The following is a 23,864-nucleotide window of genomic DNA, read 5'->3' as shown; positions in this document are numbered from 1 at the left end:
AGGAAGGTCGAATTGAGCCCAATACAATAACAATGAAGACATTATTTGTTGATGTTTATTAACGAATTTATTTTGTGCTATGTTATTCTTGATTTATTTTCATGATTGCCAGTGTTATCTACTTTTCTGCTTCCATCAGTCAATAGACCAGCAATTTTTAAATCCGCCTCTTCAACACGACCTTCGTTAGCTCGAATCTCTAATCTGTTAATGTTTAGATTATGATTATGAATTTATCTTTAATAGAAATACTTCTATTTACAAATGATGAATGTTTATATGTACGTACCTGTTCGCATTGTGATTCACATCCCAATGCAAAGGCAAGAATCTAGGCTTCATTGTGTTAAGAAAGTGGACTCGCCATATCTTTTCCAATTCGATCAAACCGCCCAACTTCTCCTGGAACATTTGAACGACTTTCTCTCCATGATGGCAGTAGTTTTCATTATTTTCTTTTGTATTCATTTCGGATGCGGACTGCAACAGTTCGACGTTTATTTCCGACTCGTTTTTGTAGTAGTCGAGTAATATATTTGTCAGTTCCTTGCGCCTAGCTTCATGTATTTTGTCACCATGATTTAGCAGAGCGCGGGCGGCTGATTTCACTTTTCTACAAAATATAAACAAAAAACAATCAAGTTACCGAGATTGGAGTGGCGTGGTGTTGGTGTTATTACTTTAATTCTGGTATTTCTTTGAATTTGATGGAGCAATCATCCTGGGTAAACGGAGCATCGCACATTGTACTGAGTTTGTGTCGGATCTTCAAATCAGATATGTTACTTATTTGGTGACAGGCATGGCACAATAGAAGCACATCGTGAGAAGTGTGCGTTTTCATGACGACTGAAAACAAAAAGATTTCTAAATCCCAATACAAATTGAACAAACGATGTGCAATTACCTGGAAAATGTTTGCGGTATTCACGAGGAACAACATTTTTCCGGATATAGGCATCCCTGTGACCACATACCACACATTGGTTTTCTTTTGGAGTTTGGTAGTATTTGCCAACATCACCTTCTGCGCGTCCAGCTGGCTCAAAGTTGAGCCGCACAGTGAACGGGTCAGAATTCACCTCCGATCCCAGATTTCTTTCTACGTACCACTGGGCTTTTCGTTTGTCGATGGTACACAGTAGCTCTCCATCCGGCGCTTCCAGTAGGCAATTGTCATATAAAACTTTAGATCTGCTTGAAGTCGTATATTTTCTTAGCTGCATCTTTTTCACATCGGATTCAGTCCGCTTTTGGCTATTTTGGGCAAGCTTTCTTACCTTGTTAGCATTGAATTTGGTGCTTGGATTAAAGTATCCTTCCTTGAAGGATGCCTCTAAGAATGGATCAAGTCTTGAGCGAATAGTTTCAAAATCAATTTTGTACAGCTGCCAAAAATGTTTTGGCAGGAGCTCCTTCGTTAACTTCTTGAATATTTCGACCGCTACCAAGGCATCGTTAGCAGCATAGTTCAATTGTTTTGGACTAAGCTCTGTTGCTTCCCAATCTGAACATACCAACCGCCAGTGTTTGTCCAACTCCACATTCAATACCGATTTAGACAAATTGGCCAAACCAGCTGGTTTTCGTCCTGTCATAGCAGCTAAAAAACGTAGGTCGAAAGTGCTTGCCACTCCCACACCGTAGTCATGACACAACTTCTTTGCATCTCCATGAGGATCGACCCCTACTTTAAGCACTTCGTCATCTTCCAATAATTCTCGCAGACTCTTAGGTATCTGCTTCATGCAACATAGTCTGAATAAAGCACATAGTCCCTTTTCCGATGACAGTTGTAACAAAGCCGCCGGGCGCCTGGTGCCACCTACAGTCACCCATTCGCAGTCAAATCCTAAGACCTTGAACGAGTGACAATCCCTGAAGAGTTTGCAACAAATCACAATCAGACCCGAATCAAATTTATATTGATGAAGAAACTGGCCACTCACTTCTTTAATTCGCCCACAATCCTGTGACAGTCATCGACCGTTTGAACGATTTCAATCCGCCTATGGCCGAGTGGATCCCTAAGGCGCTTGAGGTAACTGAGAATGCGCTCACGTCTGGAGGCTATCACGATGAACAGTCCTAGACCTGCCGCCACAATAGCGTTCTTCCTTGTTATCGCAAACCTCTCGCCATTGGCCATGTCCACTGCATTCACAAATCGAAAACTGGAGTTTCTCGGTGTTCTCGGAACTAGTAGGGATCAACAGATTGAAAAAGGAACTGTTTATGGTGTAATTATTAAAGGTAGCAGCAAACCCCAGCTGATTTGACTCTATAGTAATACTAGTGTCACGTTTTGTGATTTAATTTCATTTCTTGACATACAATAGGTATACATTTTTTATACGATCCACCATACATAGTTTGGAGGGTATATTAAGTTCGTCATTCCGTTTGAAACTCATCCAAATAATCATCTTAGACCCAACAAAGTATATATATTCTTGATCAGCGTAAAATTCTAAGACGATTTAGCCCTTTCAGTTCGTCTGTTGTAATCACGCTACAGGCTAAACGAATTAAGATAGAAGCTAAAATTTTGCCCAGATCCCTCTTTTGTCTGCAGGCAGGTCAAGTTCGAAGATGGGCTATATCGATCCACGATATCGTATAGCCCCCCCATATAACGGTACCCCCGATATCTGGTATTTTGATGATTTTAGCCACATTTTTCAATGGAATTGTATAAAAATCTACACAAGCAGTTCTGTAGGAGCACTTTATCTCTTGGCAGAAAATTATCTATATAGGTCCACGATATCGTATAGCCCCCATATAACGGTACCCCCCGGTATTTTGATGATTTTAGCCACATTTTCTAATAGAATTGTATAAAAATCCACACGAGGAGTTCTTTGTGGGTACTTTACACCCTGAAAGATAATTGTGTATATAGGTCCACGATATCGTATATCCCCCATATAATGGTACTCCCCGATATTTGGTATTTTGATGATTTTAGCCACATTTTGCAATGTAATTGTCTGAAATTCTACACAAGGAGTTATTTGTGAGTACTTTATCCCTTGGATGAGAATTATCTATATAGGTCCACGATATCGTGTAGGCCCCATATAACGGTACCTCCCGATATTCTGTATTTTGATGATTCTAGCCACATTTTCTAATAGAATAGTCTGAAAATCCACACGAGGAGTTATTTGTGGGCACTTTACCCCCTGAAAGAGAATTGTCTATATAGGTCCCCGATATCGTATATCCCCCATATAACGGTACCCCCTGATATTCGGTATTTCGAGAATTTTAACCGCAGTTTTCGATGGAATTGTCTAAATTCTACACAAGGGGTTACTTGTGACCACTTTACCCCCTGAAAGGGAATTGTCTATATAGGTCCAAAATATCGTATAAACCCCATATAACGGTATGCTATACAAGGTGTTATTTGTGAGTACTTTATCCCTAGACATAGATTTGTCTGTATAGGTCCACAATATCGTTATCCCCCATATATCGGCACCTTCCGAAATTTTAACAGAATTTTTAATGGATTAATTCGTTCCAAATGGTGGAGGGTATTCAAAGTTCGGCCCTGCCGAATTTACTGCTTTTTCACTTGTTTGATATAAAATTTCACAGAATGGCAATGTGAACATATTTTTTGATTAATAATATAAAATTTCGCTGTTATACTTAACAAAACGCGAACGGCGATGGTGCCGAAACTTTTTACCGCGATTAAGGAACAGCGACTCCATATTAGGTAATATAGTCGCATATTTCAAATTTCCTAAAATTGTAAAATGCATAATATTTGATGTGTATAATGTTAACCAAGTATAAGGTCACCCTACCCAGCCAGCTGACTACCAAATGTAATGTCAAAATGCATTATTGTGATTGAAATCACAGAACAAGAGATAAACAAATACCCAACAAAGTGTGACATTTAATCTGGTTTTTAAAATTTACAAGAACACCTTGTTATTGCGACATGGGATCAACCTAGTCACCCTGTCAAGCCAGCTGATTTCCAAATGTAATGTCAATACGAATTATTGTGATTGAAATCACAAAACAAACAACAACAGCCAAAAAATAGTAAACAAAATTTGACATTTGCAGGAACCCCTTGTTATTGCGACATGGTAGCGCAACAACGGGTGATTTTATTTAAAACAAGATGAATTAATAAAGTTTGGCACATAGCCAAGCAAATTTAATGCCAAAGAAAAAAGGTAGGGTAAAATTACAGAAATACAGTCATGTGCCTATGCAACAAGTTGTTTTCATATATATGATATTTGTTTTTATTTTTAAAATGAGGAAAATATTGTCGCGCTCATAGTACAATTAAGAAGGTACAGTCATGCTATCATATGTTTACATTTTTCTTTCAAAATAATTCATTTGACAACATCTCATTGTCAAAATGTATATCCATTGTACATACACAAATCTGGGAGAGTTTTCCATGTAGTGAAATTAGACAAGCTAAATTACAGAAAATGCAAAGATGGGAATGCTTATTTGAAATGACTTTACCTTCCTAATTTTATCATGGTCGCGCTAAAGAAATGCGTGCTTTTTCCTTCAAAAATATAATCTTAAAAATTATATGCTTCAATTACAATGCAAAATTGGCAAAATAGCACCTGCGATGTACGTTTCTTTCTATTAAGGCCTACATAAGGTCGACCAAGAAGTCAACTTTTGACAGTAAACTTAGTAGTTTTTGCACTATTGTGATTCGACTCTCATTGAATTTCAAATCACAATTATGTTTTTTACAGCTTTCAAAAACATTTTCATTGCATTTGTACCATTCTTCGCAATATTCGTCGGAAGTACTTATATTCGTGATCATTATAAGCCTATTAAACGATGTTCGTCTGTTCCGTCCATCGACTGAAATGAAGGTAGAGCTCGCACCATTAAAGATGGAACTTTGAATTTCGCTTAACATCGCTTTTTCTCGTACAAATTGCACTTGTTCCAGTTTACATTTCAACCGTTATATGATTTAGAGACGCAATTTCGTGCATCTATTTGCTCTCTCCTTTATCCACTTTAATTCTTTTTATCAGCCCATTCTCCATTTCATAGATCCACAAATTGATAATTTCTTTCAATGCACAAAGAATGTACGTAAAAGTTAAGTTGGAAACGCAAAGTCTGAAATCGCCACAAAAGGTAGGGTTGTATTATATGTATATATTCTTAAAACCTATTTATCTATTATTCATGGCATATAGAAAACAAATTATTTTCCTATTGACGACGACTCCACATTAGCAGCGCTAAAGAGGAGAATCGAACAATATGTAAACGTGCCCGCAGATCACCAGGAAATTCGTTCAATAGCAGAATCATTTGACAGCAGGGATTCGACTTTTATCAAAGATGTTTGTGATTTACAAAGTTCATCGACCCTATTGCTATATTCCTATGACAATCTGAGCATATACGATGAGCCCCGTTTCGTTTGCTTTCTACAAATAATCAGCGATAAAATGGCGTTGCAACAACAAGAAATGGAGGAAAAGGTTGTTAAATCAGCTAAAAAAGTTACAGCCGCCAGGGAATTGAAAGCCACAGACACTCTTATAATTGATTCTGAATCAACCAGTTCTAGTGAATATTCTGAAAGCGAAACCAGTGACACAGAATCGGATAGTTCTTCGGAGGGAGAATGTAAGAAGCGTCAAAAGTTATTTAAGACGATAAATCACCCAAAAAGGTAGATCCATTGAAATGTTTTTGATCACCATATTATAACAAGAACGTTCAATTCTTTTAAATAGGCAGAAGCCGTCTACGGCCGAAAATAATCTTTCACCAACTTTATGCAAATATCTTGAAGAATTTCCGAACTGCGAAAGTTCAAACAAAGAAAGCACACGTCTTTGTAGAAATGAATCTTCGGACGCGTATTCAAAGGGTAATGCTATTCTGCAAGAAACCGAACAAAGTTCGACCCAAGATGTTGTTAATAAAATTGAATGTGCCACAAAACCTCCATATTTAGAAACCCCAAAAACTTCGAAATTGTCTAGCAAAGTTGATCATGCATCATCTCCATCAATTCAGTCACGAGTAACTTCTACAACTACCGATAGTAAAAATCCCTGCCGTAACCTGCACCCCGAATACCGTCAATATATGGTAGTTACATCAAACAATGACGGTGACATCAATGAGACAGAGTGCGAGGCATTCCTGAAATGGTTTTTTGACAGATTTCGTCTTTGTGACACCTTAGATAAACTGCAATTCGGTAATGAACCCATAACACTCCACAACGGGAAGTTGTGGATTTCTTGTTGGAATGAGACCACATTCAATTGGATAATGCTCAATGTAAACGAATATCCTAAAAATTTTGATATTGCAACGTTGAAGGAAGAAATTCTTTGTGAGGTAGTTATACCTATGGCATCGAATGACAAAAACTTGCTCGATATCTTCGATCTGTTGGAGAAACAAAATTTAAATTTGTGCACAACAAAGTGGTGTGTAATAGATCGTAAACTACTTGACAGCGGTCCTTCAAATGCAGCAGTATGCCGGAACGAACTCTTTAAAATACATATTGATTCGGAGAGCAAAGAGATGCTGCAAAAGTTCAATTTAAAACTTAAATATTTTTTCTGGCAAATAACATTTAAGTTTTTAAATATATAGTTTACATAGATATTATGTAAAAAGTTTTAACTTAAAGTATGTTTATATATAAAATCTCTACCCGGATTAACCCTGATAATTGATCATTCACAATAAATTTAATGTATATTTTCTACGGTCAAACTTCTTGTGATAGGTCAATTGTCATGGTTAATCCGGGTAGAGACTTTTACTGATCAATTATCTCTGTTAACATAGGTTATATGTAAACGCTCTATTATATTATTAAATATAATTTGCATAAATCTGAAGTGTTTGAAATCAAGATATATGTTTTAGCACATTTGCAAGATAAAGTATAAATAAATATATTTTCAATTTAAGCAACAAATTTTACGAAAACATCCTTTATATAAAGGACGCTATATCCAAATCTGAAATTAGAAGAATTTTCTGAAAATACGCAGGCATGTTATATTTAAAGCAAATTTACATACAAAGTTTCTACAAGGGTTAACCCGGATAATTGATCAATCATAATAATTTTAGTGCATGTTTTCTATAGTCAAATTCATTGTTAATGGTCAATTATTAGGGTTACCTGTGGTAGAGCGTGCTAGATTCTAATTAAAACAGATAACAATATATTTATACCATGTAACAAATTCATAACATTATTTTATTAATATCAATAAAAACAAGTAAGCAAAGGCTACTGTCGAGCGGGGCCGACCGTTGAATACCCTACAACACTATAATAAACGATACAGTTTATATAGGCGAGATACTCGAAAGAATTCCACAAGATTTTTTGACAAATAATAAAAGAAAACCATCAGGTTTCGTTCTCTAATTTTCGAATAATAGCAACTTTAACTAATTTGCTCATTTCCAATTTATTGGAAGATGTTGCACGTAAATGGTCTTCCTAGATCTGGAACCAATATTTCCCAAACACCTATAATCTCTCAGAAGTGGCAAAAGATTTACATTTATTATTGGTTTTTGACTGAAACGCACGGAATCAGCGTTAACGAAGTAGTCATAAGTGAATTCTCCAAAAAGTCACTGGAATGGACATTTTCGTATTTTGTCTACAAAAGTTGGCAAACTATTTCGCACATTGAATATTTTTGGATGGCCATCCAAAACTGCTTGGCTTTTGCAATGTCCGGTAACCCCCATTCAAATGTGCGTGAGGGTCGGCCGATAATTACGACCTGCTGACGATTTTGCAGTTTTTTGGTCCATTTCAACCCCTAAATATATGGCGATCATCTCCAAAAAGAGTAGGCTTCTATTCTGACCCTCATCTGATCCCCATGCAAAATTTCATAAGGATCAGGGCATAAATGCGATCTGTATATGATATCCTGATATCCAAACTACTTAGTTTTGTTAGCTGTAGAAATATTACCAAATGTTTAATTCGAAATGAAAATATGCCAAAAATATGACAAAATTGAAAAAATATGAGAAAATATTACAAAATCAATATTTTCATCTTTAGAGAGATATTTTTATGCGATTTTTTTAGACGCTTTTTCTTTCCTGCCAACTGTCGAAATTAGTTCAGCCGTTCTCGACATATAAGATATCTTTCAAGCATATCTTCTTTGGTAGACATATATATCGCACATATTTTGCTATATATCCGTTTTGTTGGATGTTAACATCAATGTAAAGATCAGGAGTAACCTTGTCATGGCTTTGTGATTTCGCCGCTATTTAAAATATTCGCGGTTTAATGAAAATTTTTGAATTTTTCAACACAAAATATATGGTCTATTTTACCCGCTAAATATTATCCGATGACCACGCAAATTGGTAGGCTTCTGCCCCGCCCTAAGCTCTAGCTACATGCGAAGTTCCGCGTCGATTGGTCTATAATTGCGACCTGTATAGCTACTGCAAAATCCGACATTTTTTCAGTTTTTGGTCCATTTCGACCCCTAAATATTATGCGATCATCTCCAAAAGAAATAGGGTTCTATTCTGACCCTAGCCCTACCTAAACTCTAGCTACATGCGAAGTTCCGCGTCGATTGGTCTATAATTGCGACATGTATAGCTACTGCAAAATCCGACATTTTTTCAGTTTTTGGTCCATTTCGACCCCTAAATATTATTCGATCATCTCCAAAAGAAATAGGGTTCTATTCTGACCCTAGCCCTACCTAAACTCTAGCTACATGCGAAGTTCCGCGTCGATTGGTCTATAATTGCGACATGTATAGCTACTGCAAAATCCGACATTTTTTCAGTTTTTGGTCCATTTCGACCCCTAAATATTATTCGATCATCTCCAAAAGAAATAGGGTTCTATTCTGACCCTAGCCCTACCTCCATTCTAAATTTCATGAAGATCGGGTCATAATTGCCTGTAGAGTGATTACAAATTAACATGGACAGACGGACGGACGGACATATACTTTCCTATGTGGGAAATCAATATTTCGAGGTGTTATATAATTTTTGGCCCAATCAAACTTATAATACCCCCAACACATAGTGTTGTAGGGTATAAAAATATGAAATCAAATATGAGTTAACCCAGAATCGTATTCTTAAAAATTCCTTCTGTGTGTGTCTCTAAAAAGGCCTCTGGGTATATGGCCTCAAATTACAGCCTTTCTGTAGTCATTTCAGGCTGCATATCACAGCATGTTATTATTTCACTGAATAGTATTACCTAGGAAGAAGAAGAAATAACATTAAATTAAATTGTTTACACTGATATCCCGAAATGTCCTTTCATTTAAGCACAAAAGAAAGGCTGCTCCTCTTAATAGATGACATGGAGTTAATTGCCAAGTGAGTTTCAGTACGTCATATGGCAGCAAACCCTTATTAAATATATTTCAGAGAATTAATAGACAATCTTTTGCCGAAACACCAAAAGTCCACATCTGAGCACACAGCGCTAGTTGATTTACTCGTGGCCAAAGATGAGGAGTTTCGCAAGATGTTGGAATTAGCCGATGAACAAGCTAAACTAAAACAAAAGATGGATGAACTGAAAGCCAAAGTGGATGTTCAGGTAATACTGATGCTATGAGAACTCTGAGGCAATTTATTGCAAGATCATTATATATTTCAGGACAGAGAAATACAGAAACTTCAGAAATCGCTCAAGGAGGCTGAACAAATTCTGGCCACGGCTATCTTTCAAGCGAGGCAAAAACTTGCTAGTATCAAACAAGCCAACAAACGGCCTGTTTCTTCTGAAGAATTGATTAAGTATGCTCATCGTATAAGCTCTGCAAATGCTGTTAGCGCTCCCATAACTTGGTGCATAGGCGACGTGCGACGACCATATCCAACAGATATTGAAATGCGCAATGGATTTCTGGGTAAATCTGACCTAAATATAAATGGCGGCGGGGTTGTACACCAAAATAATATGACGGATAATCAGCGCAGCGTCAATGAAGTTCCCAATGCGTTCCAAAATCAGTTCAATTGGACGAACATGGGTGAATTGCATATGTCCATGGGTTCATCGGGCAATTCAGTGGCTTTAGAGACACGTTCACACAAAGAAGCATCCCAAGATGATGTTGAAGTTATGTCTACAGACAGTTCAAGCTCTAGTTCTAGTGATTCTCAGTAATAAATTATATTATACATTTGAGTTGTTTCCGACTTTCAATTAGTTTTACAGTTGTTGGAGCCACTGAAACGTATGATTCTCGAGGATTAAAAACACCTGAATCAACACGAAAACCCACAATTTTTTCCGCACACGCAGTCGAAAATGGCAAAAGCTATCTATCTTCCGTCAAAGCAGGGATAAGGCCCAACCGCTCTAAAGAATTGCATTTTTGCGTATTTTTTTTTTACGCAAGGAAACAGACGTATGCCTTGCAATTTAATTTTTATAGCGCAAAATTAGTTCTTTAAAGGTATAATACAACGTTCAATGTTTATTATCTGAAAAATAATGAAATTATTGGCTTTGTAACTATTAAGATAACTCATATTTCCAGTGAAGAAAGCAATGTTGAGTTACTGAGAGTTTGCAAAAATTAACTCAGTAAGAAATATCCAGTATTGAGGCCGTTGCAATAGAGTAGTCATTTATAGAAGTTTTTGGAACCGTCCGTGGCTAGGTGACTGAATATAAATAAATAAAAAAAATTACAAATTTCAGGCAATAATTTACTTATTTTTCAGATAATAAGCGTTAAACACTGTATGATACCATTTAGTAACTAGTATTCCACTAAAAATATAGCAAATTTGATTATATTTTCTTAATGATCTCAAAATGTAACGCACTCGGGGTGTTCGATAACTTCTGACAATATTTCCTCAATAAACTTGGCGGTGTTTTTATATTTGTTTCTTAGAAACATGCTGGTGCTGGATAATTCTTACTGAGTGAATTTGTCCAGGAAGACTAATGGGGAAATTATTCTCGCTTTCATTTACTGGACTTACGGGTTATCGAACAACATTTTGTAATATTTTGTACAAAATATTAGTTCTGTTCCAGTTCCTGTAAGAATCTATTAATTTTGCAATTTTTTTCCGATATCATAAAGAGAAAATCGATTATCGTAGTAAAACATTTTACATTCTTACAGTTCTGGAACAATCCATTAGTGTTATTGTAAACATCTGTTATGTCTATTAGATGTTTTTTGGATGTTTGCATTGGAGATTTATGAGAATTTATTTGATTGCGGAAATTGGAGGCAAATAAGAATTTGGTGTATTAATGATTACCGTTAATTAGTTAATTAACCAAACGCAAAGCCCCATTTAATAGGAGTAGAAAGGGAGGTGCGTTTTTCGACAAAAAAAAAAAAAAGCAACTGCAAAAGAAGTTTATGAACACAACTATTATTTTAGTGTCACCGGGACGCTTTTCTTTCGATCGGGTGTTTTATAAAAAAGTCAATTTGCAAATACGCGGTAAGACTAGCTCTTTTGCTGTTGAAAAATATATTTTTTATTGAAAATAACCAGAAAATTAACATCTACAGACGTATTGTTTAGTCCGCCTTGTGTGCGGGTTTTTTGGATTGGCCTTGGACCGAAAATTTTACATTCTCTTTGATTTTTAGATTTCAGTTTAGTTCGAGAGTTGTTATTTGCGCCAAAATGTTTAACAAGGTGCATGTTTTGGCTGAAGGATATTCGAAAGCAATCGGAAATTCAAATGATATGCGTGCAAATTGCTCCTGCACTGTAATACAAACAACAGGTGGCCACAACATCATAGTGGACACCATGACTGCTTGGGATGGCCAAGTGGTTTGTGATGGTTTACAAAGGATTGGTCTGCAGCCGCAAGATATCAACTATGTTGTCTGCACTCATGGGCATTCGGATCACATTGGATGCAATTATCTTTTTACATCGGCGGAATGGCATATTGTTGGCAGTTGCATCTCACATCGTGACAAATACCCAGACTATGATTTTGGAAAACCCTACAAGTTAGAAAACGATGATGTGGTGATTATGAGAACCCCCGGGCATACGCTCAGCTGCGTTTCAGTAGTCGTTTACAATGCAGATCCTGAACTCGGTGGTATAGTCGGAATTTGCGGCGATCTCTTTGAGCGCGATGAAGACGTTTTTAACCAAGAAATATGGTTAAGTGCTGGCTCTGAAAATCCCCAAGTTCAGAGAGAAAATCGTTACAAAATTGCTGATATATGTTCCTATATAATACCTGGTCATGGCAAAGGCTTTCATGTAACAGACGAAATCAAAGAGAAGTTGTGCTTGAATTTAAATGAAAATACGGAATAAAATTGCTGGTGCTCAGACAAAACATACGGATTACTTTTGGAATCTTTAAATGAATATCAAGGAAAGGCCAACAAAGAAAATAATGACTGATTGAAATTGCGTTAGAAAGCAAGTAAGTTGCATATTTTTAAATCGCAGTAGTAGTGTGTTGTGTATTTGGTTTATCTTTACATATGTATGTATTACCAACAACAGATTGGAACGAGTTCAATGTAATGTTTTTACGGCATATTTTGAAACGATTACAACATGACAATAAAAAAGACTTTTAGTTTCAAAAATCGTCTAAAATTCGAATTCCACAGAACGGATTTCATCCATCCATTCTAGAGTTGTGCCGTTTCGGAACGAACTAGTTGAAACAAACAATCGTAATTATATCCAGTTCTTTCATCTAGTTATTTTGTCTAATTTAGATATTTTTGGCTTTACTTTTAAGTAACCTCTCGTGATCATATGACTCATAACATGATGTGTAATATGACATACATATGACTCTAACATGATGTGTAATCTGACCTGTAGTTAACAGCTATGTATAATGGAAGAGATAAGATTATGTAATTCCATCAACTCCTTTGTTATGATTGTATTTCTAGAAATTTTTAGGTTTTCTCTTTTTATTTTTAAAGTAGCCTGTTTTTGTAAAGTCTTGTGTGTGAGAATAAATGTCCACTACAATACTATGGAGGATATTAAGTTTGTCTTTCCGTTTGTAACTATTCGACATAAGCAAAGCACGTCGCACCAAATATGCCTTGTGAGTCGAGGCCGCATCGAAGGACGCATCGAACAGTAGCGGTTGTGTCCCTCTGGCTTTCCATCTCACTGCAAATTTCAGATCATTAACCATGTCTCGAAAGAAAAATAAACAAATAAAATGTTAGTGAAATGTACATATTTTAGGACCTAGATACTTTTTGGGCATATAGGTTGGTGGGTATACCAGGTTTTATTATCGCTTTTTTTATTATAGATTTTGTCACAGCCTTCAATTGAATTTTCATAAATTGATAGTCGAATCCTTGCGAAGAACTGTCGTGGCATAGACCCATATAACGGTACCTTGTTTCCCAGGTCTTTGGAATTCACAATGGTTACCATCTTCTATGGCAGAAAGTTGGTTATTCTATCCACGTTTTCGTAAAACCTTCATATGACTCTACCTTTCGATTTTCGATATTTTGATGATTTTATGTTTAACATAACTGCCAATTTGCTTATTAATTTTTTTCTTTAATTCATTTTTTGCTCATAATGAAAGAGTTGGGCATAAGTCCTTCGAATCTTCATCACCCAACATTTATTTTCATAGCCCACCATAACTTTCCCTGTGCTTCGCCCAATCCATTTGTAATAAAAACACAAAACTGATTTATAATTTTATAACAATTTGTTTTTAATGTATGTAGAGTTTCTTTCTTTTTCTTTATCATTTCATTAATTTAAATTAATTTTTGTCCAAATATTTGTTTGTTTCATAAAACTTTGTTTTTCTCTTGTTCTTGTTCTTTTTCATCTCTGAAATGTGTTAGTGTTTTCTTATAAAATAAAAAATACTTGCCTAAATTGTATATACAAATGAATTAAATTTTCATATCACGAATGTGGTAAAACAAAGATACTTTTTTACATTGAATTGCTGGAGAGGTTTAAAAATGTCATCTGACTTAAGTTAATAACAATATCTTAGATTGCAGCTAACAATGTACAATAGTTATTGTTCATTCCCTCGTATGCGTATAAATATTTTGGAATCTTAAATAAGTTAACGGTACCTCTATAAATATGTACAAAAACTAAAAATTTACTAGTTTAGGAAATTAGGAATTTAATACATTTTTGTTTTCTTGACCAAGTGTGGAAGTTTCAAAGCCCTTCCTTATTTGCGAAGGTGTTGTGCTTATTTGGTGAGCGGGCGGGCTGGCGGAAATTACCAGGATGGGCGGAGCACCGAACCGCGGTCACAAACAGATGTCTTCACAACCTGAGCGTGTTTCTTATGCAGGGTTTATTAAAAATTAAGATGGCTATTTGCCTTTGAGGTGGCATATCCATGGGGGAAATACTTGTTGCGGACGTGGAGGGCAGAGGTGCAAGCAGGAACCATTTTGACATTAATGCATTTCCATTTACAACTGATACTAACTGCCGACCATGATGTGAGCTGGTTGCTCGAGGTCATTGTCGTAGCGTGCCGATGTAACCGGTGTTAGGCTGTTCTTGAACAGATCGTCGGCGGATGAGTATTTACAGCTGGGCGCTAATTCGGTGAATTCAGTGCCCAGACCGAATTCCATGTCGAGGAAACCATATTCCCAGGTCGAGGAGGAATTCATGCTGCTGGCATACGAAGAAGTGAGAGAATGAGTCGCCGACGATATAGTGGAGAGTGTGGTGAATGTTGCTGTGGTAGTGGCGGAAGGCGGTGTTGTCGAGGCATTACTGCAAGCGTTGGAACACGACAATGCTGCACCAGAGGATTGCACCGTGGCGAATGTACCACTGATGGCTACCGAGGATGATGATGAGGTGCTGGTGTCACCGGTAACAACGGTGGACGTCACCGACACAGGAACAGCTGTAGCAGGGTTGGCGGGAGGTAAAATGGAGAATATGTCGTTATTATTTAGGGGGTCTAAGGCGGATTGTGAAGACAGACTCAGCACTGAGCTCCAATTAATGGATCTCGTCGATTCGTCGTCCGCGTAACCAGAATCTGTATCGGACATTAGTGAGCTGCCGGATGATGAGACGGTCGCACAGCTGGTACTACCAGTGCTCACTGATTGTGCTTGAGATGGCGAAGATGACATCGACGACGATGACGCTGTAGACGCTGAGGCAGGTGATGGCGGGGGAGTTGATATCACAGATTGGCAGGGGAAAGGGGTGACACGACCCGAATTAGACTCCCGGAACGGGTAGTGGTCGTAAGGATGCAACGTTGTTGTGGTGGCATTGGACATAGACACCGCGCAACTGTTGTTACTCTGAGAGAACTGAGCTGAGACAGTTGCAGGCTTCTGTACCGAGTTTTGGAAGGATGGTTGAGAGATGTCAATAACTCGCTCAGAGAGATAATGTGACTGTTGCTGGTGAAAAGATTGCGAATTGGATTGTTGATGCTGCTGCTGTTGTTGCTGGTTGTGATATTCAACATTTCCTCCCAGCCTGCCGCAGTTTAGGACAGGCATATAGTCCTGATGCTGGGGATGCAGCATTGGCTGTTGGTTATGGTGATGCTGCAGCGACTGCTGTTGATGACCATTGCCATTGTGCACGGGCGACTGTATTTGCATGTGAGAGTGCAGGTGATGGTGATACTGAGGCTGTTGATGAATGGAATGCTGCAGATGGTGCTGCTGCTGTTGAGCCGCATGGGCCGTGGCTTGGTGCATCTCCTTGGCTTCAGCTTCAATTTCCCTATCGATTCTCTTCAGTGTGTTGCAGATCAATACAGATCTGTGGAGCGATTGCTCAGACACTTGCCGGAACCTGGACAACTTGAACATAGACAAGTTGCGTATCTTTAGTCGAATATCCTTGTAGCAGTTCTTATTGTTGCTGCACCAGGTGCCACGCCCATCACAGCACCGTTTCATGGGAGGGTGTCTGGCCTCGAGAGCTGCACCCATGAATGGCGAAGTGGGCTGAAGAACTGAGCTGATGCCGGAATTGGGGGCTGGGCTGCTGCAACCTAATTCCAAATAGGATTTGCCATTTTCTGCACAGCGGATGGTTTGTTGTTGTGGCTGTTGTGCGCTATAGCTTGGGTCGGACGAGGCGTAGAAGGATGAGTTGTTAGGACCAGCATTGGTCCAAACAAAACCATTAGGACTGTTGTTTCTCATGTGAGGCTGGCTACCCGTTCGGGAACAGTTCTGTTGTGGGAAGGGTTCGGAATAGTAGTTGGGCCTAGATCCATAGCTTTGCGCAGACGATGGTGGGAAGTTGCCATTCATTCGCGAGCCCTGCAGGCTGGATGACGTTGGTGAATTTGACGAGGGGAATGTGTGGTATCTCAGCGGACAATATGTTGGAATAATACTTTCCTCTTCCTCGTAGTCATCTTCAAAATCATCGTCGTCATCATCTAGCTCATCCGCACTGAGCAGGGTGGTGGCCAAGGTGGACCGAGTGGAAATACTGCCCCATGGATCGCTGGGCACAGCCACCGCTTGCAGTTTGGATATGCAATCAACTGGTTCGGGAGTCGACGTCCATGGTTCGCACGCTACATTGGCTACCACCTCAAGTTTGGCTATGCTGTCTTCCGGCACGGGCGTTGTAGAGGTGGGCGGCAAGGGTGTGGTTTTGTCAGCTTCTGTTGCAGCAGTGGGCAAAGCAGTCGCCACTAGATTGTTTAGAATTGTCGCACTGGCTGCTGGCGATTTGGGAACTTCTTTACCATTTCTAAGACTAATAGACGATGCACTGTTGCAGGAAAGCTGACAGTTTTTATTTTCGTTATTGTTATTCGCCGATTTGCTGCAGCCATTGGTGAGCTGTGCAACCTTCTGCTCTTGCGCAGCGTCGGCGTAGTTGTTGTTGTTTAGTGACCATTTGGTGGCTTTAATTGGCGGTGGACAGTTTGTGTAGGTGTTTGTGTCCTTGGAGTCAAAGGTTAAATCGTGTTTCCGCTTGGTAGCGGCTGTGGCTTGTAGACCCATGGCGGAATTAACCTAAAATGAAAAGAAATAAAGAAAACATCAATTTAGTATAGGTTTCCAGCAGTGCGTGTTCATTCTTAAATTTCAAATTTCAAAAAGTCGTACATTCTAACTTTAAGCCGTTACAAAGTTCCGCTGCCCTAATGTTTTCCTATTCCAACAGGAGGGTTGGTTCGTTTGTTGATTCACTAAGCCCAATGACGCAGTTGGTTGGAACAAATGCTAGAGACTCTTTTTTCTGGCTTTCACAGTCGTTAAGCCATCCATCCACCCATCCTTCTCTTCCTTACGACCGACCAACGGAATACAATATTATAAGGGCACAGAAAGACGTAAAATTAATGTAGAACGCAGGAAGATGATGGTGGCAGCGAAGACGGCGACGCCGATGACGAGAATAATTTCAACATTTCACCAAACAAAAAACACCATCCAGAGGAAAGGAAAATATAATGGAAATGTTTCTTCCATTGTGTTTATGAGTTGCCATATGCCGTTGCCCTGCTGTTCTTCGTTCATCTTGTCGTTGCTGTTCTTGTTCTTGCTCTTGTTGTTATTGTACTTTCTTATTTCCAACTTCTGACTATAGCTGGCTGGCTGATTGCCTGCCGCCTGCCTGCCTGCCTGCCTGTGAGAGTTTTAAAGGGATTTTGTTCTATGGGTACGACGACGGCATTTACAATTCCCTTCGCTACTACGGGGTGAGTTTTGTTCGAATCGATTCTGAGTAGAGTTCTAGTTACGAGTATCCATGCTACTGCGACGGCTAAGCTGTCATGGCACGGCATGTGTTATTTTCCTTGACGTGCCTTTTTGTGTGCGAGCGAGCTCTTCTTTTGTGGAAAGGTTCTTTTTGGCATTTCGCTCCAAGTTGATGGCAATGGTGGTGGTTTTGGTAGATGGGATGATGGTAGAAATCGAATTTCATTTCATCCCCTACTTCGCTTACTTCATCCGAAACATGTTAGGTACACAATGCTGCCACAGGAGTAGTGAAAATAATTTACCATCCCAGTCGGCTTAACACATGAAGGCGGAACAGGCACAACGGTTTATTTCGACTGAAACGGCCTTCCTCCCTTTGTTTAGTCGGTCGCCCGTTTGCTTGTTGTACCGCTGTGTGCACGTTTTTTTTCTGTTGTTGTATTCAAAGAATACAACAGCAGGCGAAAGCCCTTATTCTGCCGATAGTCTCGATATGTATGTGGATGAATGATTTAGAAGAGATGTATTTTTGTTTCTTCTATCTGCCCTTTTTGGGAATATGTGGCTGGGTGCGTTTGTACGATACGCATTAAATAGACACAGCCACGCACATAAACAACAATCCCAAAGAAGATTTTGTGTAGGTTTTGTGAGTGCGTGTGTGCTACGTTAATCAAATCATGAGACGTTGCTACATTCGACATTCCTTGCCGATGGAGAGGGAGATTACAGACTCCAGTTGTAATGGAACAAAAAAATGTGCACATTTGTTTTGTTTCAAAATTATGTAAAGGGAAGGAAAGCAAAGATGGGTGTGTGGATGGGTGGTTGATCCTTATATTGAACGCCTTGCCTGCCCTATCATTTGAAAATGAAAATAGAAAATGCTAAGCATTTTTAGTAGGAACTCAATCGATCAGAGGTTCCAGTTCAAATAAGGGAAATGGAACTAGCCGGAGATCGGTATGCTCATCAAAGCGCAATAAAACAACTAGTGGAGTATCACAGAATGGCACAACCCAACAACGGTTGTCTAAAAGCCCAACTCGAAATTCATCATCGTCATCATCATTGCCATCACCACCACACCATTGTTGTTATCGTCAACGGCAGAGATTTGTACCGACAAAAGAGACAGCACAATAATGGCTAGCCAGCCACCAAGTGAGTGATCTTTTGAATCGGTTGCTGTTGTTGTGAACGACTTTGAGGCGTTGGTGAAACCCGCTTTCGTCGAACTCGAACATTAGCTGACGCTATTTTACCTGCCCGATGTTTGATGTTTTTGCAAAGTACCCTAGTGGACATAACGAGCCAGCCAAACGCAAATAGCGCTGCTTATTTTTCAAAGACTTTGAATTTTTTGTTTTTAATGTTGGCCAACAACGCTGAAAAGAAAGAAACAAACAAAAACGCCATATAGTCAGCCAAGCGGCTGGAACTTTGATTCGAGCTCTTATAAAATTCGTATGGCTTTTTGTTTTCGAAGCAATGAAACTGGTTTTGTTTGCGCGTTTCGAAGAAACCAGCTTGTCGATGCGACCACAAGTCGTTAGACATCACCAGCCAGTGAGCAACATCATTTACTTGGCTGTTGGCGGGTCGGTCCATTGTATGAAAGTATAAAACAAAATCAATGCTGTTGTATGGAGCTGGCGATGATATTTCGAGATGATTTTTGCAAGCAATTTTACCACCGACTGGTTTGTTTTGTTTTTTATTTGGTCTGTTGGCCTTCCTTAAGCCAAACTGTTTGTGGCAACTCTACTCTTAACTCTATAATATTTGTGAGAGTTTTCCTTAGCTAATCAATTATCACCGGAGAATTCTTGCCAGGGTTGTCTATCGGGGATCTTAAAATCTCTTCCCAGCAAGATACTTATTTGTTTGTTTTATTTCAAGGTCTCGATATCCGTTAACTACCTGGTCATTGCAGTTGATACCTGTTACCAGTAATCCTTTGTTCATTGTAACAGGTAATCCATGGTTGTTTGTTTTACCTGTCTGGACAAAATGACCCAGTCATTAGGGACGAATAGGGTCCGATTCAAATTTCTTTTAAATGATCGGAATATCACTCTTGTTAACCTTTGGACGGCATGTCGAAATGAGATTCAAAGAATGCCATTGCTGATCTGTGCGAAGATTTGTACCTAATTCATCACATGATGAACGAACCTCAATGATCAAAAACATCTACTTCGAATGACAACCACAAAAGCGTTGGATCATCAAAACATTAAGCGACGTCAGTCCTCCATGTTATAACCAACTTTATTTCAGCTTTAAATGAAAACCAGTGGAAAATGCGAAAAATGAAATATTTTCACATTTTTAAACCACACAGACACACTCGAACATACCCACGTACAACGAGCACTCGTATACATATGGACAAAATACGTATGCACGTACGTAGGTATGTTCGTCGTGTATTTGTGTGGATATAATACATTAACAGAGATTGGTTTTTTTTTCATTCCCAACATACCTACTACAGCCAACAAAATCAACAACAGTAGTCAGCTATTCGATGGTTAACGGCGGACAGACCAAACAACAAACCGTCGTCGTCAGCCATCCAGCCAGCCAGCCAGCTAACGACGACCGTCCCCACCATCAATTTGCAAAGTGAAACTCAGGCCTGATTTTGTGTTACACCGAGAGAAAACAAGTCGGTTTTGAATTTGCTACCCCAGAGTTCTGAGTTTTGGGTTTAAGCATATAGGAATAGCAAAGCACCATTAAATTGTACCTATTATTTTGAGGAACATAATCGTCGACTGGGTTTTGAACCCAATAGTCTTTCACAATGTTAAATGCATTTAAGAAAATTCTTTTTTGTTTCGCTTTCAAATTTACAGTGTACTTATTTTGAAAGTTCCGAGTAGATGACAAAGAAGAATAAAAAAATGAAATAAACGCATTGAAGTATAAATGTATGTATGTACAGACCCCGTTGCCGACAAAACAACGATGTACGTCGCCATTGCTGCCGTCATGTCAGATATCATGGCATTCACTTGGCTCTATATAGCTCCCCTGCCCTTGCCACCACCACCACCTTCATCATCGCCACAATGGCTCTCCCCCTCCCATCGGATTGTAATCATCGCCGTCAGTCCGCACAAAAATACGTCGTTCGTTCGTTGGCTGTTTGGTTGGGTTGGATGGTTGCGTTGTTTATTCGATCGACCGAACGAACGAACGACCGTCCATCCAAACTCATTATTTTAGTATACAAGCGGCAGCACCAACAAAAAACAACAATAACGAGAACGAAAATCGACTTGAACAAAACAAAAATACTGAAAATGTTAAAAAAAATAACACCAGCAACAAAAACAACGACGACGACAGCAGTGCACAGCACAATGGATGGAATGAAAAAATAAAACCTGAATGTACACAAACAAAGTATTTCCACATCCAATGTTGCTGACTCGGTACTAAAAACGTCCAACCTAACTGCCAGCCAGCCAGCCAGCCATCTATCTAGCTATCCAACAGTCAGGCAGGCAGGCAAGCAGTATGGAATGTTTGGTTTTATTATAGCTTCTGAACTCATATAACGAGCACAATGAACGACGTCCAATGTACCGAATGAACGACCAAACGAACGAACGAACGAACGAATGAAGGAGAGACTGTGAGCAACAAACAACAGCACACAGTACACGAAGTACAGTCTCAGTGTTAAAAATAAAACATGGATGTATTCAGGGCGGGCCATGCAGAGGGGATCCTCGCACAGCAGAGCGTCGCACCGCACCGCACCGCATTGTATCGCACAAGCTATACAAAATAACAGCAGCGCACACAACAAAGAAAGATGGTGATGATGATGTAGAGTTGCTTTTGAAAATGTTCAGAAAAATAAGAGCCACGGACGGGCGAACGAGCAAAATATTCGAACATACATTGCAAGCGACCATCCACGAACAACGAACGCTCGAATATAACATCAGATGATAATAATGCTGGTTATGCAGTACTGTGTGCAAAGAGGGGCATTATATTCTTCTGGCCATGGCACAGTGGGTTCTAAATGTTGATAGAGACGTTGGTGGAACATCTGTTCTTGAAGAGTTGTATTCTTGGAAATTTGTAAACGAGGGGTTGAAATTGTTCTATTTGACTGAATGACTGACTTTAGGGGAATGAGAAAACTTCCATATCTTCAGAAAAAATACATTGTGAATTATTTTCGAAAATAATTCAAAATTGTATTCTAAACTGAAAGGAATAGTAGAAATTGGTAAATGTTACTAGGCCTCGGGGAACGATTTTGGCGTTCTGGAATACTGTGTTATAAAATTATAACTTTTTATAACAGCGACTGCACATATTTATAGCAGTTTCAAAAATATATTCCATTACTTTGCTACCCGCACACATCCCGCACAGTTTGGTTGTTTCATTGTCTTTCTGGCATTTATGTATGTTTGTAGATACATAGGTGATGTACTGGCGTATGTACGTTCGTCCTCCCTTGTGGCAATGGTGCTTGGCTAGGGTTTTTGTGTTATAAAGCCTTATACCCGACTCGTCGAGTGACGATATTTTACATTTGAGGGGTGGGGGTGAAACAAGGGCGAGTTGGGTGTCGTACACTGGCTATATGTAGAAAGGGAGCAATTCAAGGGGGAAGACTGTGGGTAGGTATATGAATTTGAGGATAAATCGTTAGGAAAAAATGAACGAAGGAGAAGGATGCGGATAACTGGTGGCTGGCTGGCTGACATTTGAGTGGGTGGGTGTTATTTCCGACGACTGGCATGATGGCGATGGTGATGATGATGATGACAATAAGTGGAAGGGAATAATGCGAATCAGCCCAGAGTCAGTCACAGTCACTGAATGGCCGGCAGAACGACAGACTGAACAACAATTCATACAACATTGTGTTATATCTACGTTGTGCACTGCGCAGCTACAGATTTGTGATTTTTTGTCCATTACTTGTAAGCGTTGTTGTCACACCTTATGTCCAATAGTTGCATGAATCAAAGGTCCGAATGAACGACCGACCGACCGAACGACACTTCGACGAGTCGCCGTTTGTTGTAGTTCATCATGTCTATGGGCAAGATATGTAGGTTTTCTTCATACTCGACCATCACATCCAGTGCCACATGCAAAAGCTGCTAGTGGACGGCGGACGATGTACGTATGAAAGGACAAACTACAAACATGACCAAGTCCATAATAAATTGGACACCCAAGTAGGTATTCTACTTTAAATTTGGCAAACATTTAATAGAATTTGCACCACTCGACGACCATTAAAAGAAGGTCAGTCGTATTTGCCCGCATTCTCATTGCAAGCTCATACGTTGGGCGCCACAGAACAGCAAAGCGGAAACAGCTTCCTTTAATGCAACTCAACAGGTTCGTCGTCTTGCGGTTAATTATTCGGCCAACAATTAATGGTCGCAATAACAGCTGATGTTTGTTTTTAAGAATCGCAATAACGAAGCATACGGAAATGTGTTTTTCGCCAAGCAGCCCCTCACACCTCACACCCGTCCTCTCCACTCCACTCCACTCCCAGCAGCTTAAGTCAGTTAAATTTAACACTCCGCTGTCACGAAAATGAAAGGCACATCTTTTCGGTGGTGGGGATGTGGATGTGTGTGTGCTTCCTTTTTGTTATTTGGCATTCAAGAAACGACAGCAACAGAAACAAAATAAAACTTGCGATAAGGACCAAGGACCGACAAATGGTCGGCTATCAGTGGGAGAATGGTGTTAAGAAAAGAAATCAAGAACCCGAAAACAAGTACGTCTCTTTGCCTTGTGCGACGTTCGGCCGGCCTGGCCTTATTAAGTCACTGGAGTGGAACGAAAACGTAGTTTTATGTTTTCTGCCACCATTCATGAATATTTTACGTCATCTCTTCTCCCGTTACCCGAGCGTGGAGGTCTACTCGACCAGAGATTGAATGGCAAGGAATTCTGAAGACGTATGAAGGTAGGCGGCCAAACAGCCTTTGCTTTGCTACAGTTAAATGGGGTTAAAGTTTATCGTTTTAGTTGGCTCACTGGACAATGCTAGAAGAGGGGCGGTGGGGGTGGGGTGTTTGAGTGGGATATTAAGTATCTGGCTTCGGTGTTACGATGATG

At 39.3% G+C, this 23,864-nt stretch overlaps 5 protein-coding genes across 7 annotated transcripts in view; 3 read left to right on the top strand and 2 right to left on the bottom strand.

Annotated features, from left to right (window-relative positions):
* Window positions 1–41: 41 nt before the first annotated feature.
* Window positions 42–2,229, bottom strand: LOC101888896 (exonuclease 3'-5' domain-containing protein 2). Its single transcript, XM_005186139.4, has 5 exons — window positions 1,950–2,229; window positions 908–1,878; window positions 681–849; window positions 290–613; window positions 42–204 (listed from the first exon to the last, which is right to left on the bottom strand). The coding sequence occupies exons 1-5, from the start codon at window positions 2,147–2,149 to the stop codon at window positions 78–80; spliced, it is 1,791 nt and encodes a 596-aa protein (XP_005186196.2). The 5' UTR covers window positions 2,150–2,229; the 3' UTR covers window positions 42–77.
* Window positions 2,230–4,997: 2,768 nt separating this feature from the next.
* LOC101891597 (uncharacterized) lies at window positions 4,998–6,919 on the top strand. The gene is made up of 3 exons (XM_011295338.3): window positions 4,998–5,163; window positions 5,226–5,710; window positions 5,775–6,919. The coding sequence occupies exons 1-3, from the start codon at window positions 5,113–5,115 to the stop codon at window positions 6,652–6,654; spliced, it is 1,416 nt and encodes a 471-aa protein (XP_011293640.1). The 5' UTR covers window positions 4,998–5,112; the 3' UTR covers window positions 6,655–6,919.
* A 2,341-nt stretch (window positions 6,920–9,260) lies between these two features.
* Window positions 9,261–10,228, top strand: LOC101888715 (mediator of RNA polymerase II transcription subunit 4). Its single transcript, XM_005186138.4, has 3 exons — window positions 9,261–9,408; window positions 9,460–9,634; window positions 9,695–10,228. Exons 1-3 carry the CDS (start codon window positions 9,341–9,343, stop codon window positions 10,205–10,207), a joined length of 756 nt encoding a protein of 251 aa, XP_005186195.1. The 5' UTR covers window positions 9,261–9,340; the 3' UTR covers window positions 10,208–10,228.
* A 1,224-nt stretch (window positions 10,229–11,452) lies between these two features.
* On the top strand, window positions 11,453–12,456 carry LOC101888537 (metallo-beta-lactamase domain-containing protein 1). Its single transcript, XM_005186137.4, has 2 exons — window positions 11,453–11,514; window positions 11,667–12,456. Exon 2 carries the CDS (start codon window positions 11,704–11,706, stop codon window positions 12,358–12,360), a length of 657 nt encoding a protein of 218 aa, XP_005186194.1. The 5' UTR covers window positions 11,453–11,514; window positions 11,667–11,703; the 3' UTR covers window positions 12,361–12,456.
* A 1,278-nt stretch (window positions 12,457–13,734) lies between these two features.
* The window catches only part of LOC101888262 (uncharacterized), a 54,612-nt gene continuing 44,482 nt past the window's right edge, over window positions 13,735–23,864 (bottom strand). For 2 of the 3 annotated variants that reach the window (XM_059118032.1, XM_005186135.4), the window contains exon 2: window positions 13,735–17,045. In XM_059118032.1, the coding sequence (XP_058974015.1) occupies window positions 14,505–17,045 (2,541 nt within the window). In that variant the 3' untranslated portion in view covers window positions 13,735–14,504. Of the gene's footprint in view, window positions 17,046–17,138; window positions 20,224–23,864 lie in introns of those variants that run through there. The other variant, XR_009341456.1, reaches the window with a different exon arrangement.

Source organism: Musca domestica, unplaced genomic scaffold, assembly GCF_030504385.1.
Source record: "Musca domestica strain aabys unplaced genomic scaffold, Musca_domestica.polishedcontigs.V.1.1 12, whole genome shotgun sequence".
NCBI classification, from domain to species: domain Eukaryota; kingdom Metazoa; phylum Arthropoda; class Insecta; order Diptera; family Muscidae; genus Musca; species Musca domestica.
This window is presented reverse-complemented; position numbering and strand designations above follow the sequence as displayed.

Bases quoted from the DNA above. Each gene is read 5' to 3' on its own strand.
- LOC101888715 (XM_005186138.4), top strand. From the start codon at position 9,341: ATGTCCTTTCATTTAAGCACAAAAGAAAGGCTGCTCCTCTTAATAGAT. The intron at 9,409-9,459 runs GTGAGTTTCAGT...AATATATTTCAG, and splicing joins GACATGGAGTTAATTGCCAA to AGAATTAATAGACAATCTTT. The intron at 9,635-9,694 runs GTAATACTGATG...TATATATTTCAG, and splicing joins AAGCCAAAGTGGATGTTCAG to GACAGAGAAATACAGAAACT.
- LOC101891597 (XM_011295338.3), top strand. From the start codon at position 5,113: ATGTACGTAAAAGTTAAGTTGGAAACGCAAAGTCTGAAATCGCCACAA. The intron at 5,164-5,225 runs GTAGGGTTGTAT...CATGGCATATAG, and splicing joins GTCTGAAATCGCCACAAAAG to AAAACAAATTATTTTCCTAT. The intron at 5,711-5,774 runs GTAGATCCATTG...TCTTTTAAATAG, and splicing joins ACGATAAATCACCCAAAAAG to GCAGAAGCCGTCTACGGCCG.
- LOC101888896 (XM_005186139.4), bottom strand. From the start codon at position 2,149: ATGGCCAATGGCGAGAGGTTTGCGATAACAAGGAAGAACGCTATTGTG. The intron at 1,879-1,949 runs GTGAGTGGCCAG...CAAACTCTTCAG, and splicing joins ATTGTGGGCGAATTAAAGAA to GGATTGTCACTCGTTCAAGG. The intron at 205-289 runs GTACGTACATAT...AAACATTAACAG, and splicing joins GTGAATCACAATGCGAACAG to ATTAGAGATTCGAGCTAACG.
- LOC101888537 (XM_005186137.4), top strand. From the start codon at position 11,704: ATGTTTAACAAGGTGCATGTTTTGGCTGAAGGATATTCGAAAGCAATC.